General features: G+C 48.1%; 2 protein-coding genes across 3 annotated transcripts in view; one reads left to right on the forward strand and one right to left on the reverse strand.

Moving 5' to 3' along the window:
* fbn2b (fibrillin 2b) overlaps positions 1–13,179 on the forward strand; it is a gene marked incomplete at its 5' end in the record, with an annotated part of 62,744 nt that extends 49,565 nt beyond the window's left edge. The window contains 22 exons of one of the 2 annotated variants that reach the window (XM_083672407.1): positions 93–218; positions 699–824; positions 1,066–1,182; positions 1,498–1,626; positions 1,887–2,006; positions 2,366–2,491; positions 2,810–2,962; positions 3,097–3,162; positions 3,322–3,447; positions 3,666–3,785; positions 4,077–4,199; positions 4,597–4,728; positions 5,610–5,735; positions 6,457–6,663; positions 6,869–6,994; positions 7,153–7,275; positions 7,670–7,786; positions 8,213–8,341; positions 8,492–8,611; positions 8,849–9,101; positions 9,372–9,531; positions 9,850–13,179. In XM_083672407.1, the coding sequence (XP_083528533.1) occupies positions 93–218; positions 699–824; positions 1,066–1,182; positions 1,498–1,626; positions 1,887–2,006; positions 2,366–2,491; positions 2,810–2,962; positions 3,097–3,162; positions 3,322–3,447; positions 3,666–3,785; positions 4,077–4,199; positions 4,597–4,728; positions 5,610–5,735; positions 6,457–6,663; positions 6,869–6,994; positions 7,153–7,275; positions 7,670–7,786; positions 8,213–8,341; positions 8,492–8,611; positions 8,849–9,101; positions 9,372–9,531; positions 9,850–10,224 (3,200 nt within the window). In that variant the 3' untranslated portion in view covers positions 10,225–13,179. The remainder of the gene's footprint in view (positions 1–92; positions 219–698; positions 825–1,065; positions 1,183–1,497; positions 1,627–1,886; positions 2,007–2,365; positions 2,492–2,809; positions 2,963–3,096; positions 3,163–3,321; positions 3,448–3,665; positions 3,786–4,076; positions 4,200–4,596; positions 4,729–5,609; positions 5,736–6,456; positions 6,664–6,868; positions 6,995–7,152; positions 7,276–7,669; positions 7,787–8,212; positions 8,342–8,491; positions 8,612–8,848; positions 9,102–9,371; positions 9,532–9,849) is intronic. The other variant, XM_083672408.1, reaches the window with a different exon arrangement.
* A 1,141-nt stretch (positions 13,180–14,320) lies between these two features.
* Positions 14,321–14,671, reverse strand: LOC310805535 (cortexin-1-like; the record flags this gene model as incomplete). The annotated part of the gene is made up of 1 exon (XM_083671259.1): positions 14,321–14,671. The coding sequence occupies exon 1, from the start codon at positions 14,591–14,593 to the stop codon at positions 14,321–14,323; it is 273 nt and encodes a 90-aa protein (XP_083527385.1). The 5' UTR covers positions 14,594–14,671.
* Positions 14,672–17,500: the final 2,829 nt, after the last annotated feature.

Genomic DNA, 17,500 nt, shown 5'->3' on the forward strand with positions numbered 1-17,500 from the left:
CTGTACAGTACCATCTCACAGGGTGCTTTTACCAGACAGTTATGGCTCCTGGGATTGATGGCTGCTGTTCTGCTCCTGTTTTTCTTCCTCAGATATTGATGAGTGCAACAGCGGAGACAACCTGTGCCAACGCAACGCCAACTGTATCAACATTCCTGGCAGTTACCGCTGCGAGTGCTCGCCAGGGTTCAAGCTGTCCCCTAGCGGGGCCTGCGTGGGTGAGTCCGGCCTGTCTGCCAGGGCCAGCAGGGATTTACCATCTCATAACAATAGGGGGGAGGGGAGTGGAGTGGGATTATGTTGGTGGTTTAAGTTAAATGTACCACAGTGATTTCCCTAGTGGAGAGATTAATGTGAAAGAGATGGCAGCTTTATTACTCAATAAAGGGCACACTGAGATAATAGATAAATTGTATTCGGTGCTGCTTTGTGTGCTAGCCTCTTGTTTATACTGGGGCTGTCTTGGACAAGTCTGCCTTGGAGTAGAGATTCTATATCTAACATTAGATGGACTTAAATAGTCATTTGTTTGATTATAGATAAATAAGAAAATGTGCTCAGTAAGATGTGATAATTCTGTGTGTGTGTGTGTGTGTGTGTGTGTGTGTGTGTGTGTGTGTGTGTGTGTGTGTGTGTGTGTGTGTGTGTCTGTCTGTGTGTCTGTCTGTGTGTGTGTTTGCGTTCATGTGTGTTTTCAGACCGTAATGAGTGCCAGGAGATCCCTAACGTGTGTAGCCATGGAGAGTGTATTGACACCCAGGGCAGCTTCCGCTGTCTCTGCCACAACGGTTTCAAGGCTACGGCTGACCAGACCATGTGCATGGGTGAGTAAACTACCAGACCACCATACTACGCCAGCACAGCTGACTAAAACCTCACATCATATTTCAATGTTATCCGGTCTTTGTTTTATGTACCTTCACTTGTCTGCAGTTAGTGGGTACAGCTGAGTACAGTAGTAAGTACTAACATAGTAATAACAAAGTAATTACAAGGACAGTAGTTAGTAATTACATGTATTAAGAGAAACGTAATGGTCTCCCTCCTGCTCTCTCCCTGTCCCAGACATTGACGAGTGTGACAGGCAGCCGTGTGGGAACGGTACCTGTAAGAACACCGTTGGCTCCTACAACTGTCTCTGCTTCCCCGGGTTCGAGCTCACTCACAACAACGACTGTATGGGTATGTACTGTAGTACCGTAACTGGGTCACAACCCAAAGCATTTCATATAGTCCTGAAGAAGGATACTAGTAATTCAGCCAACTTGTTAAACTTAGTAGGCCTTTGAGGAGTAATTGAAGTTCCGTTTTAGAATGTTTGCAGTGATATTGTATGCCGGGATGCTTTGATGATAAAAAGCATTCCGATTCAAGGCCTCCACCAAAACCAGCCTCAAACATGTTGTGTTACATGTTAGATAGACACCTTAAGTTATGCTTGTCAGAAGAGCTCTGACAGTTGGTGTCCCCCCCTGTGCCCCCCCCCCCCCTCTACAGACATAGATGAGTGCAGTGCCCTGGTGGGCCAGGTGTGTAGGAACGGCCAGTGCATCAACAGCCTGGGGTCCTTCCAGTGTCTCTGTCAGGATGGATACGAGCTCACCCCCGACGGGAAGAACTGTGTCGGTGAGTCACCTGTCAATCATAATATACGCCATTTAGCTGACGCGTTTATCCAAAGCGACTTACATTGCAGTGAGTGCATACATTTTTCAGTGTATATATGGTCCCAGCGGGAATCGAACCCCCCAACCTAAGCGTTGTTAGCACCGTGCTCTACCAACTGAGCCACAGAGGACCACAATCATACAGCTACAACGTTACAGTAGATGACAGTACAGTTGTGTTTAGACAACCATGTAACCTGGGGCTCTGCTGTTCCTCAGACATCAACGAGTGTGTTAGTCTACCTGGGACCTGCTCTCCTGGAACCTGTCAGAACCTGGACGGATCCTTCCGCTGTATCTGTCCTCCTGGGTACGAGGTGCAGAACGACCAGTGTATAGGTATGAGACACACACACACACACACACACACACACGCACACACGCACACATGCACACACATACAAAAGGTATCGGTAACATAGACACAGGTGCACACGCATATACACACATGAGCGTGGCTTCAAGACACATACTGGACAGTATAGCCACCTGCTCACACAGCTAGAACCTGCACACGCCCACACCTACACATCAGGGTGTTAGAGACTTACAGTGACCGGGCCATCTGGCCCAACACACCCACACACACACACACACAGTCATCCATCTGCCCTCATTCCCCCCTCCATCCATCTTACCTTTCCTCCACCCTCCCTCTCTACCTCCCTCCCTCTCTCTCTCCCTCTCTCTCCTCCCAGATATCAACGAGTGTGAGGTGGAGCCCAACATCTGCCAGTTTGGAACGTGCACCAACACCCCAGGGAGCTTCCAGTGTATCTGCCAGGCTGGCTTCGTACTCTCTGACAATGGACGACGCTGCTTCGGTGAGATACAGAGAGGGCCAACTGAGCACAGTGGTCACTAGACGGCCATGCTAGAGAGGCCACAAGTCAATAGTGTAATAGTCTAAGTACTTGAGCTATTTCTTCTCCATCTGGGGTTATGGTTTGGGTTAAGGCTCGGGGTTAAGTTAGTGGTAAGGGTTATGGGTTAGGGATAGGGTTAGGACCTCCATCCTTTTCTAGCGTGGCCAAATAGTAATGACCAAAGACCCTGTGAATACTCTCAGACCCATATGGACCCACTGGCTATTGTCTAAAACTCTTACTGACTGCCTCATCTAAACCTCTGTCTCACCATAGATACCAGAGAGAGTTTCTGCTTCACCCGCTTTGAGTCGGGCAAGTGCTCTGTGCCCAAAGCCTTCAACACCACCAAAGCCAAGTGCTGCTGCAGCAAGATGCCAGGGGAGGGTTGGGGAGACCCCTGCGAGCTGTGCCCACGTGAGAGCGAGGGTGAGTCACACACACACACACACACACACACACACACACACACACACCTACTCAAAACATACGATTATATACTAAAGCACTTCTATCCATACGTTTCCTTGCAAATGATTGACCATGTATTTATTTGTCTCCAGCCGCCTTTGACAGCCTTTGTCCCTACGGCCATGGAGCTCTGCCTGGACTAGGGGACGCCCGCGAGGGTGAGTGACAGGCCGTGTCCTCCAGACACCCTGTAAAAACTCCACTTACCTGTAGACGCTGCAACTGCTATTTTATCCTTTTCAGTTAGTCAAGTAATAGGCCATAGGTCTCTGTCAAAAATTCTTCCATAACCCCATTTTTTCACTGTCTCTTTATAGATATGAATGAGTGTTTGGACAACCCTGGTATCTGTACCAACGGTATCTGCATCAACACGGATGGTTCGTTCCGTTGCGAGTGTCCGTTTGGCTACAACCTGGACTACACTGGGGTCAACTGTGTTGGTGAGCTGACTTCTCTTACTGTCCTCTCTGTCAGTGTGTTACACCTGTTCTGCTGTAACCTGTGTAGGTCTGGTGCCTGACTGTTTGTGGATTCAATTGTCATAGAATTGAGACTGCTTTAATTGACATATCCCATACTATCTCTCCCTCTCCCCTCCCTCCCTCCCTCCCTCCCTCCCTCCCTCCCTCCCTCCCTCCCTTCCTCTCTCTCTCCCCAGACACTGATGAGTGCTCGATAGGGAACCCCTGCGGGAATGGAACCTGTACCAACGTGGTGGGAGGCTTCGAGTGTTCCTGTCAGGAGGGCTTTGAACCTGGCTCCATGATGACCTGTGAAGGTGTGTGTGTGTGTGACCTTCCACCTTTGACCTGTCATTGAAACCAATATAATACTGTAGACAGATCATCAAGATCTACATTCATTTGTGTTCGTAAAAAAAAAAACGTTTGACACTGTTCTCCAACCATCCACACACATTTTACCCTAGATCATCATGTGCTCTTAAATAGCAGTAGATGAGTGACATTGTGTGTATAAAATGTTGTTTACATGACACAGCAACCCACCCTGAAATATATGGCCCTTGTGTACAACTTTCCTCCCTCTCTCCCTCCATCCCCCTCTCCAGACATCAACGAGTGTTCTCTGAACCCCCTGCTGTGTGCCTTCCGCTGTGTGAACACCTTCGGCTCCTACGAGTGCATGTGTCCCGGGGGCTACGTGTTGAGAGATGACCACCGCATGTGCAGAGGTGAGGGCACACACCCTACGCTCTTTCAGTAGGGAGGAGCTGTCTTTCTTTGAGTGGGGCACTCTTCCCACCCCTTTATTTTTATTGGATAGATAGTGAAGAAAGACAGGAAAGTAAGGAGGAGAGGGTATGTCAGCAGGGCATGGGCCGGAATCAAACCCATGCCAACATGGGCATATGTGTGCACTGTAGGATATGGTGCTAGACCACCGCACCAACCCAGGCCACTGTCTCTTTGGGTTTCTATGTCTCTCTGTTTCTCTCTCTCACTAGTGATGTTTTTCACAAATTCTGTGATGTTGGGCCTACCACACCTGCTAACCCTCTTCTCTTCCTCTCATCTCTCTCTCCCTCTCTCTCTCTCTCTCTCTCTCTCTCTCTCTCTCTCTCTCTCCAGACCAAGACGAGTGTTCGGAGGGTCTGGATGACTGTGAGTCCAAGGGGATGACCTGTAAGAACCTCATCGGTACCTTCATGTGCATCTGTCCCCCGGGAATGCAGCGTCGACCTGACGGAGACGGATGCATGGGTGAGTCTCACACTGAGACAGACACACACACACACACACACACACACACACACACACACACACACACACACACACACTGAGACAGACACAGACACACACACACACACACACACACACACACACACACACACACTGAGACAGACACACACACACACACACACACACACACACACACACACACAGGAGAGAGCAGATGGATGAATGACACACATTAATATAATTTGGCCTCATAGTGTAGCAGATTGAGCTGGACACAATCGTTTGAATATATTATATATGATATACACTCACCGAACACTTTATTACTTCTTTATTTGTTTTCTTGGCACACTTTGGGCCCGTTAATACCAATCAATCATCGCTTGAATGCCACAGCCTCTTTGAGTATTGTTGCTGACCATGTGCATCCCTTCATGGCCACAATTTACCCATCTTCTAAAGGCTACTTCCAGCATGATAATGCACCATGTCACAAAGCAAAAGTCGTCTCAAACTGGTTTCATGAACATGACAATGAGATCAGTGTTCTTCAGTGGCCTTCCCAGTCACCAGATCTGAATCCAATAGAACACCTTTGGGATGTGGTAGAACGGGAGATTCACAACTTGAAAGTGCACCTGAAAAATCTGCAGAATTGCGTGATGCAATTATGTCATCATGGACCAGAATCTCAAAGGAATGTTTCCAACATCTTGTGGAATCAATGCCACGAAGAATTGAAGCTGTTTTGAGAGCAAAGGGAGGCCCTACCCAGTATTAGTATAGTGTTCCTAATAAAGTGTTCGGTGAGTGTATATTATTGTTGTTCTAAACTCTAACCTTCCTCCCCCTCTCCTCCCCTTTCCTCCCCCCTCCTCTCCTCCCCCCTCCTCCCCCGGCAGACCTTAACGAGTGCCGTGCGAAGCCCGGCATCTGTAAGAACGGTCGCTGTGTCAACACGGTGGGCAGCTACCGCTGTGACTGCAACGAGGGCTTCCAGCCCAGCTCCACTGGAACAGCCTGTATCGGTGAGACTGAACACACACACACACACGCACGCACACACACACACGCACACACACACACGCACACACACACACACACACACACACACACACACACACCCACACACACACACACACACACACACACACACACACACACACACACACACAAAATGTACTCTACTGAAGTATCACGAAGGTTCAGTCACGGCATGGCAGGGAGGACGCAGGTGGCCACATGTTTACGGGATGGGCTATAAGAGCCAAGTCATGTTAGACTCACAGACCATAGCTGAGCAGCTGTTCACGCTGGCTTGTTCATCTGAGCATCCCACAACCACCCCTGCAGGTTATCTCTGTTGTCATCTACCTACAGGGGGTTAGGAGTTAACGGGCTCCCCGCTATGTGTATTATTTGTATTATAATGTTGTTTAATTCAAGCGGGGAGCTATATCAGAGCGGAGACCATCCTTTACGCCAAATCTAAATGTACATTTCATTAAACCAATTTACATTAACGACTTAAGTGTCCTGACTGAACCCTTATTCATTCTTATAGACTCTAACAGAATCCGTCCATTGGTTTGCCTTAAATGGTATCTTATCAAAATGAATATTCTTCATACAACATTTTACACTCACACAGCAGGTGCCTTTGACAGCTTCTTTTACGTGTTGATTAACCTCACACCCTCTCCGTCCTCCCCTCCTCTCCACCCCCCATCCCCTCCCCCCCCTCCACAGATAACAGACAAGGTTTCTGCTTCATCGAGGTGCTCCAGACCATGTGCCAGCAGGGGTCTACCAACCGTAACAGCGTCACCAAGTCAGAGTGCTGCTGCAACATCGGGCGAGGCTGGGGGCCGCAGTGTGAGCTCTGCCCACTGCCTGGCACCGTGCAGTACAAGAGGATGTGCCCGCTGGGGCCTGGCTACACTACTGACGGCAGAGGTGAGGGGGCAGGGGGAGAGGGGGGAGGTTGTGATGGGGGAGGGGGGGAGGGTGTTACAGAGTAAAGTGTGGGGGAGAAAGACCTTGTCTCTGTGTTGTACTACTGATGCCTCTGACTGTTCTACTTTTCTACTGACTTGACAAAGCAGCAGGGTTTTTTTTACGTTTTGTAAAACGTCTAAATGTCCTGCCTGTGTTGTTGCAGACATTAACGAGTGCCAGGTGATGCCAGATCTGTGTAAGAACGGCCAGTGTATCAACACCATCGGCTCCTTCCGCTGCCACTGCAATGTGGGCTATACCGCTGACTTCACCGGCACCTCCTGTGGTGGTACGACCCGCTTTCTCTGGACCTTTACACACTACTAGAATGATAAGAAGACGGATTAGATTAGTGATGTCACAAATCCTACATCAGCAGCCATTAGCAGCCAATAGGGCACTCACCCAATGAATGTTGCTGATGACTGTTTCCTGTTTTTGTTTCAGACACGGACGAGTGTTCCCAGTCCCCCAAGCCATGTAACTTCCTGTGTAAGAACACAGAGGGCAGCTACCTGTGTTCCTGTCCCAGAGGATACACTCTGCAGCCTGACGGCAAGACCTGCAAAGGTGGGTATAGGCCCTGGACCTCATCCTTGTCCAGAGTTAATGATTATGCTGAAGGATTGTATTCATATACAGCACTTTTTTACAATGTCTTGTAGCTCTTTACATTGTATGGGGTTCATTCCCCAAAACATACAGTATACCCACACTTCCCAACAGTAACGTTTTGACATATGTCAGTGGAGGCTGGTGGAGGTAGAAATCATAGGACAGGCTCATTGTAATGCATGGAATGGAATGAGGAATGTTATCAAACACGTGGCATCAATCCACCAGCCTCCCCTGTAGTATATTCATGCTTGTACAGTCCTTCATAGTTAACAGTATTGCATGACGAATTGTACCTTTTCCATCCCTGGATGTGGTTAATAGTCCTATCTGTCTCTTTCTGCCCCAGACCTGGACGAGTGCTCCAACAAGCAGCACAACTGCCAGTTCCTGTGTGTCAACACCATCGGAGGCTTCACCTGCAAGTGTCCTGCTGGCTTCACCCAACACCAGACCACCTGCATCGGTGAGTAGGAGGAGGCAGTGGCCCACAGAATGACCCAAGTACTGTAGGGAGAGCATTTGGTGGATTTAGGGCCGGTTTCACAGACAAGGCTTAAGCCTAGCCCTAGACTAAAAAGCATCCTCAGTGGCAATTTGCCATTGAAAGTTAGTCCAGGACTAGTCTTAAGCCTGGTCTGTGAAACCAGCCCTTAGTGTCGTAAATATCCATGGAATTACGTGAGATGGACCAACGGTCGATGTGCGGTTTAGAAGTTGAATTGACTGATGATAGCACCTTGTGGTGCACCTCGAGCTCATCCGCATCTGTATTGTGTAGGATTGTGTGTGAAGGGAATGCATGTTGAATTGATATTGAATAGATATTGAATAGATAGTTTGATAGCTCCTTATTTGGAGGTTTATGTTTTGATGTGTGTCCTTCTCTTAGACAACAATGAGTGCAACGGCCAGAGTAGCGTGTGTGGCTCACGGGCTTCCTGTCAGAACACCCCTGGAAGCTTCAACTGTGAGTGTGGGAAAGGCTACTCTCTGGACTCCACTGGAGTGGAGTGTGACGGTAAGGACACACACACACACACACACACACACACTGAAACTCAGATTCACATAGGTATCAGCAGTTAGGACCGCTTTAAACTTTGTCGGGCATATTCGTAAGTTACTCGAAAATGTTTGACTGAGCCTATGTCTGTGTGTCCCCCTTCAGACGTGGATGAGTGTGGAGGGAACCATCGCTGTCAGCACGGCTGTCAGAACATGCTGGGAGGCTTCCGCTGCGGCTGTCCTCAGGGCTACGTGCAACACTACCAGTGGAACCAGTGTGTGGGTGAGGAGGACAAAGTCACATTTTCCAGATGGAAAACGACATCAAAGTTTAAATACAAGTGAAATAAATGTTTAAAAAAAAAAAAAAAAAAAGGATCTTGACAGGTTTTTCTTGCCTTCTTTTATTTTATGCTATAACTGGAACAGGAGCAATCTTTTAGTAATCTTGGCCATTTTTCTATGTTGCCATAGAGTTAACCTTCCCCCCCCTCTCTCTCCCTCCCTCCCCCCCCTCTAGATGAGAACGAGTGTTCTGGTGCTGGTGGTGCTGGTGCGTCGTCGTCCATGTGTGGCTCCGCCTCCTGCTACAACACTCTGGGCAGCTACAAGTGTGTGTGCCCGTCCGGGTTCGACTTTGAGCAGGGCGCTGGTGGATGCCAGGATGTGAACGAGTGTTCCATGGGCAGCAACCCCTGTAGCTATGGCTGCTCCAACACAGACGGGGGCTACCTGTGTGGCTGTCCCGGGGGCTACTACAGAGCAGGCCAGGGGTGAGTGGAGAGCAACTCACTTTAGCCCCACTTTGGCTAATATACAACTTCAGATAGCACCGCACAAACTGTCACACTGTTATATTCTGAATGAGGAAGATTTCTTATCAGTTATCGCTTTCTGACCATGCCAGAGAGGGTGGAACTACACTAACCGCAGCCTTAAACCAAATTATCGATTAAAAATAAGCTTTTTTAGCTTCTGGCTTGGCTGTAAGGTTGACCGATGTGTCCTGTCCTGATGTCTGTGTGTTTCTGTCTTCTCCCCAGTCACTGTATAACGGGCCAGGGCTTCCAGGGTCAGTATGGTTCTGAGGGAGACGATGAGGACAGTCTGTCTCACGAGGCCTGCTACGAGTGCAAGATCAACGGAGACGCGGGCAAGAAGGGCCGCCACAGACGGAACGCAGGGGCCAACGACCTCGACCAGGTACTGCTGCTGCTACGACTCTCTCTCGCCCTCCCTCTCCTCTGGTCTCACTCTCTCTCGCCCTCCCTCTCATTTTCCCACTTTCATAAAAAAATAATACTCTTACGTTGCCAGCAGTGTTGTATGCAGAGCCCAAAGTAGGGAATTTTCTGTAGACCATTCTGTCAGTAATTTGATTTAATCTCTGTTTAAAGTATGTCTAGTTTCTGTGTGTGCCTGTGTATTGTTTGCTTGCTGCGGAAGTGCTTGACCATGTATAATGCTCCAGAAGTGCTCGCCCTGTATGCTGACTCCGTGTCCCCTCCCCTCCTCCAGGAGCCGTCAGTGAGCATGGCCAGTGTGGACACCCAGTCGTCCATCCCCATGAACCTGAGCCTTGCCGCGCTGCACAACAAGGAGCCCCTCCTGGAGCTCCTCCCCGCCATCGAGCCCCTCGAACACCACGTCCGCTACGTCATCACCCACGGCAACCAGGGCGAGCACTTCCGCCTGCTGGAGCGTCGCGACGGGAAGAGCGTGCTGCGGCTGGGCAGGAAGACACCGCCCCCCGGGTCCTACCGCCTGGAGATCGCCAGCCTGCGGCTGTTTGGCCCACGCCGTCTGAGGCAGATGGAGGATGAACATGACATCGACTATCTGCTGGGAGAGTTAGGAGACGCCCTGCGCATCAAGCTCCACATCCACCTGCACTGAGCGCGCCTCTCCACAGCCCTGGACTGACCCTTAACCCCTGACCTTTAACCCTGAACCCCCAGGACCATCCCCACCAATCAGGGGAGAGGGGATTTGAAAGACTGAGTCAACCAGCCCAACCACCACTTTGTAATTGTTGATGTTTATTTTGTCTGTTGTCTTTTATTTGTTACCTTGACTACACTCCCACCCCCCCACCGCCCTTTACCCTTCCACAGCCCTGACCCACCCCTTCTATTCCACTTAGAGAACGAGTGGAGGAGATTACAGAAAGGTGTGCAGTGCTTGGATCACAACCACCACCATTTTAGATTTGTGCGTGGGTAATGTCTGCCCACCGATTTAGAAAATGGCTGACAAGAATTGATTCATGCCTTCCATGAAGCACAACTAGGATTGAGGGGAGAGGGAAGACGATGCACATAATAGATTAAATGTTTTAAGAGAGTGTTGTGATGAAAGTGTTGAAAGTTAAAACAGTCTTGTAATAATAAAGGCTGTCAAGTTTAGACAGTATAGGTGCAACACATGAAGTGGAGATGTAGATTTGAAAGGAGATATTCGGGGTAGGTGTTGAGGTGAACGGTGGTCCAAGCAGTCCCTCACCTCTCTGTATTCTCTGTGAAACCACAACACTGGGGTGAAAGGTCACCCACCTGGGGTGAAAGGTCAACGCTTCGCCCTACTCAGTATTCTAATGTGTCATTTAATGTATTTGTACTGTTCAAAAATGTTCACACGAAGGACTGCAAGTTTTACACAACATTTCAGGTTAGTCATAAAAGAAAAAGGGGAGTTTGGTCAACAATCTCAGCATAGCAACCGAACGACCCTCAGAGTAGAACAACAGCTGTATAGTGTTTATGTCATGTCCTGATGACAAGCAGGGACCCGCTGGTGTGTTTCGTGTGGGCTGCCATGCTGCGTTTTGTTGATGTTACCTCAATGCTTCAGTCCAGCTCATGTCCATAAAACCACAAGTAGCTCTGCTGTAATGCTGCCTGTGAGCAGCAGAGGGCGCCACTGTCCCTCTAAGTCTCCATGGACCATATCCAGGGCTCACCAGCAAGACAGAGGGAGGAGTGGGGAGAAGGGCCAGGATCAGATATTGTCTTACCCCCTAGTGGTTAAGGCTAGAATTGGGGGCAGGGTAATCTGATCCTCAATGTGTGGTTTGGGCAAATTTACACAGTCTTATAGATGTCCTATTTTCAATAGACTGCCAGGACAGTGTACTATTGGTGCTGCAGTTTGACCATGCACTGAAACTGCTCTTTGATTTTGAATCAGGGAGATTTTGCCGAGAAACGCAGCAAACCGGTCCTGATGGGTTCAGAACAACGACAGAACTACGGCTTTACTGTGAGCTGGCGTTCTGATTGGTCGTTTGAACTCCTGTTGGATGAACCAACTCCCGCCCAATGAGAGATGTAGCTAGAGACTAAACGTAACAACCTCACTGGTACATGAAAACGTAACCTGCTACCGCAGGCAACGTTTGGGATGCTTAACACACATAATGCAGGCACACACACAGGTAAACACCGAACCTCACTGAAAACATGTATCCAATCAGGTCAATTCTCATTTATCATGATTTTTTCTCAAAGAGAAGAAGGTGCTAAATAGGTCCATCTCTTAACGCTGTACACAAAAATGCAGTCTTGAATCTTGATTGCAAAAGTGACATTTTTATTAGTTTCTTTTTTTTTTGTTTTTGTTTTGTGTGTGTCTGTCTTTTGTAATGTCTTAATGCTGAAAACCAATATTATCGAACTTGCTTCTTGAAAATTAAATTGTATATTTTTAAGTGAAATGTAGATGTTTTTGATGTTGTTGTTTTTAAAAGCGTCAAGGCTGTCAAACCAAATACTTATTGTAAACCCAAGATTGAAGGCCTTAAAGTGCTGGTGACTTTGTTTTGCTCAGAAAAAAAAAAAGATCAAACGGAATCCTACATGGCGTCATCTTTGTTGATCACAGAACATGGCCTTAAGAACCACTCTTAACCAATCATAGTCCTTTCTCAGCTCATAGTCTCTGAGCTCATAATGCTCATAATTTGTTGTCAAGTGTGAGAGTGTCAGAGACCAAAACGCATGGAAAGCCATAGAATTCGAATTGATAGGAAGGACATTACCAGTCAATTCAACCAGTCTCTGTGTGGACGTACGGACATATTGTTCCAGTCAAATCTGAGGGAAAATGTATCTTCTATGAATTATATTTCTATGTGTGAAGCATTCCCACAATACAGTATCTCAGTATTGGGAAGTTGACACTGTAACAAGCCTTTAGGATTCAACCTGACATGGCCATCTCAATTGACGGTGCTGAACTATGATTTTACTCTCTGAACATCCAAGGTTACTGCACTGTTCCACAGCCTAGGCTATATTTATGCATAACCATTTTTCTAACATGGGAACTTTGTATACTTTGTATCTTTTTTTGTCAGTTTGTTTTTTCGTTTTTTTAATTTTATTTGCCACTACATTAAGGAAAGAATGTGCGTGTGCGTACTGTATCTCAGCTTCAATGTCAAACTTGAAATATGCTGTCATCATCAATCAATCAATCGATCGATTTAAGGGAGAAAACAAGACATGGGAGACTTGGGTTCTTCAGAGGTGCTCATGGTGGTGTAGGATGCAGGCTCTACGCCTGTAGATCTCAGAAACCAATCGGAACCAACTGACGGTTTCCATGACAATTATTGAGCCACACCATATCCATATCTCTATCTAGGTCTAAACAGATCATCCCTCACACACTAGTATTTTGTAATTTTCTAAACAATTCTTATTTTATAATGCTTGGACAAATCACACAAAAGAAGATTCTTGACATCAATTTGATATACACACATTTGCAATATTGTCAAATCTGAGTGATTCATTTTTTAAACTTTTGTCAGTGACATAAATGGCAATAAAAGTATTGTGGGTTATATTTTTAAAAGACTGTCTTCTTGAGTTTCATTTTCCATTTACTCTTGAGTGTCCGTTAGCAGCAGGTTACGGTGATTAAAGCTGCAGTAATGGTGTGAGATGTTTTATTGATCCTCCAGGAGGAGGAATCTGCCCAGTCAGACAGTTTACCCCACACAGGAAATTGAAGAACACTAATTGAAGAAAACCCCATTTTATTTCTCAGATTGAACCCAGCGTAGCAAAGTCAAAGCAGTTAGGAAAAATATCTACTTAGAAATCTTGAAAACACTCAAGCAAAGCTGACTGCCCTGCCTATTCGTTCCCAAGACCTGGCTACCCCAAGAATCACAGCAAGTGAAGATCAGAGCGCGCTACAAATCAGAGAAAAACACTGAGAACAATAGCAAAAAGGAGACTCCAAACTTGAGTCTGAATACAAAAATAAAGCATTTTCGAAGTTTCTAAAAGTCGCAGTCGTAGCCTACAGAGAACACTACATTTTCACCAAGCTCAGCAGGTAGGCTAGAGCTAACAGGGCAACTAAACAACATATAAACTAAGATATATATTTATATACTCTATAGATATGGCTTTTCAGTTAAATACAGACACAAAACACACACTTAAGAGTAAATCTATGGAGACAAATAGTGTCTGGTTTCTTAAAGGGGCAGCTGCTTCTGTAAACTTGTAATAGTTTAGTGCTGTCAGATATTTACCACAGAGAGAGATGTAGGGCTAAAGTTGACAAAAAGCAATACTCTATTATTACTGTAAAAGACACAAGGGATGTGTATTCGGTACAACATTTCATAAGCTGTCAGAGAGGAAAATCATTAACAGCCAAACAGCTAACTGCCTGATGGGAGCTTCAATAGGATGGATGGAAACAGATATGATACATACAGCACACTATATTTAAGTGAAAGTAAGATTTAGAGAGGTTTGTCAGCTATCCCCTACTTAGAGAGGGACTACAGCAGGAAGTGGGTGTCCATAAGGCAGCAATGCATCACAACCACTCTTGGTCAAGGTCTTAGTCCAGGTATTGGTCTGGGTCGAAAGAGGCCTGGTTTTGGTCACGTTCTGGGTCTTGGTCTGGGTCTCAACGGGTCAGGTTTAGTTCTGGGGTTTCCCTGTCTGGACTCCCTCCTTCCCCAGGCCTAGACCAGAGCGTAGTCAAACTGCCCCCTCTCTATCCCCGCCTCCTTGTGGTCGGTCCAGGAGGAGGCGGGCATGCGGCTGTAAGGGTCCAGCAGGATGCGGAAGCAGCGGACCAGCAGAAAGACCAGGAAGAGCATGAGGAGACCCACAAAGGCGAAGGCCGTCCGCTGCTCGTTATCCCCGCCGACCAGGGGGGGGCTGCTGGAGGGCCCCCCAGGGAGAGACGGGCCGGGGGACAGCAGCTCATAGTCCAGGGTGGGGACATCACTCATCCTCCACGCGGGCCCAAAGGCAGAACTTAGACACAGCCTGGATGGAGGAGGTGGGCCGGCCAGAGTGGGGTGTGGGGGAGGGGGGGGGGCAACCAGGACAATGATAAGGACAGAGGGGCTACTCTATCACAGATGGACAGATAGACAGACAGACTAAAAGGGGCAGGTGGTCTTTTTTGTTTAACCTTTACGTGTCCTCATTTATATCATTGACATCAAGTCTGGTCCTGATCTTCTCTGACAGTGTGATAGACGCGCACACACATACACACAGACAGAGCAGTCTAATCAGGCCCTGGACCTCTCTCCCTGTAAGAGACCGACCCGTAAGCAGCAGATGACAGTCTGTTTCTCATAACCACCACCACGTCATGTCCACTCTCGTTCTCACAGGCTGAGCAGATCGGACATGACACTAGCACCTGCCAGAGTGGGTAAACACACTAATACAACAAACACACACACACACACACACACACACACACACAAACGCATGCACAAACACAGGCTGGTGTAGTACCACAGCAGTACACTGCAGCTCCCTCAATAGGGGCTAATGGTGCACAGATGGGTCTCTCGTACCCAGGTGTGGTCTGGAGTGTATGTGCTAATCCCAGCCAGGCCAGAGGAGACCACTGCCATGTGTCAACAAGTTGACAGCCACGCGTGCTACAGCTATTTTTATTTAAAAGGAGACAGGCACCACACTGGAGCCGGGGAGGGAGTGTGTGTGTGTGTGTGTGTGTGTGTGTGTGTGTGTGTGTGTGTGTGTGTGTGTGTAAACAGTAGAACAGGCTGGGAGGCTAATCAGATCAGATGGGTCTGTGAATCAATGGTGCCGAGTGTGAAAGTGAAAAAGCTCCCGTTAGCTGCCAAATAAGCTGTTTTCCCTTTGCTGAGGACTGATAAGTGGGACTCTGTCTACAGGCCTGTGAGGCGTGAACATGAGAAGCTGTCAGAGCACGGTTTCACCCTGCTGTCCTGCTTTTGGCTATGAAATGTATCCTTAGGGTGAAAAGGAGGAAATAAGTTGTAAAGAACTACTACAAGGTCTAGGATGCTGAGAGCCTCAGTTGTCCTATGTCTATCTGCCTGTCAGCGAAGGGGGTTCTGGAACAGCTTCTGGTCGCACAATCAATGGTCCAGCGCCTTCAACCTTCAGTGGGGATTCACTGCCGTGTCAAAAGAGGTTCGTCAGGGACGGAAGCTGTTGTTTCTTCTGGCGTGTTGAGCCAAGCAGAACACACATGTAGAGTCTGCCCTCGAAATGAAGCCGTTCTTTTTCCTCCGCTCGCCTTCCTTGCCTCCTCCCCTCACACACCCTGAAAGCACAAGAAACACAAAAGGTAAGACCCTCACACCACAGCCCGCAGCAGACAAACGGCCCGCTCTGACCCTAACCGTCATCAGACCATTAGCCATTGAACATTACACTGATGCTTTGCATGTTCACATTACACCCGTCGTACCATTCAAAGACATGGGTTTCAATGAGTAACAATGGCACGGCGACATTTCCCAGCTGTGTAATGGGCATTACACACACCCTACCATTCCACTTGATTACACTCATTTAGGAGGTGATTACGGTGGCATTACAGAGCCATTAGCCGTAATGAATACACACTTGCAAACATTTATATTGCAAATGTCACGTTCGCTCATCAGAACTGTGGGTTTCAGTGGGTCGTTTGCTCATGAATAATCTAAAATCACATCTCCGGTCCTCGGATCGGGTCTCAAATCAGAGGTGAAACATGACACCAGCACCATTCACAGAGAGCCATTCATCCACTGTGGACCAGCTCGGCAATGACTGGTCTATTCACACAGAGGAGGGGCCATTTAGAGAACACACTGGAAGGACAGAAAGATAGAGAGATGGGTAGAGAAAGATAAAAGAGGGAGAGAGAGATGGATAGAGCAGGAGAGAGGAAGATAGATGGACGGAGCCAAAGTACCTGCAGTGATTCGGCAGAGGTGTGGAGCCAGGTTGGCATCTACCACTGTACCTCTCCTCTACCCGACCCCCCCAGCAAAGTGGCAAAGTGCCTTACACACAACTTTGCCACACTACTGTTCTTTTCCCCTCTCTCTCTATCTCTCCCTCCCTCTCCCCCTCTCCCTCTCTCCCTCTCTCCCCCTCTTCCTCTCTCTCTCCATCCCTCCATCCCTCCCTCCCTCGTCCTCTCTGGGGTCTGACTTGTTCCTAGTGATACTTCATCACAGAGTCCCCAGAGCCCAGCACAGCAACTCTATGAAGTCAGTGGCCAGTGGTCTGTCGGCCGGCTGGCTGCCCCCTAGGCTGTAAGACCTGGAAGACATGTGTGATTATGTGTGATTACACACACCAAGCACTGATTGGTTTCATCACTGCACTATAGAAGACTGATGGAACTTTAATATGAACTGAAAGTTAGAAATGAGCAGTGTGTGTGTGTGTGTGTGTGTGTGTGTGTGTGTGTGTGTGACGTAACAGTGGGAGAGAGGGGTGACAGTGGGAGAGAGGGGTGAGAGCCAGGTGATAGAGCTGCCCAGCAACAGTGCTCTGTCCGCTTGGCCAGGGCCGTGCCAACATGGCACAGGGACCACTGGCAGACGGCAACACCACACGACACACACAACTAACACAGTACCGGCATGCAGACCAGCTTGACGCACTGTGAGACTGTCTGCTGCTACAGAGCCATATATGTCCCTCAGCAGGCCTCATCACGCACACACACACACACACACACACCCAGACACACACACACACACACCCACACACACACCCACACACACACACCCACACGCTCCTGACATCATATGCATACTTTTGGAATTCCCATCCATCTCCTGTAGTGACAGACACCCACTCCATTTCCTTTGCCACTGGGGAGAGAGGGGGATAGAGGGGGGGATAGA

Source organism: Argentina silus (genome assembly GCF_951799395.1).
Source record: "Argentina silus genome assembly, chromosome: 6".
Lineage (NCBI taxonomy): Eukaryota > Metazoa > Chordata > Actinopteri > Argentiniformes > Argentinidae > Argentina > Argentina silus.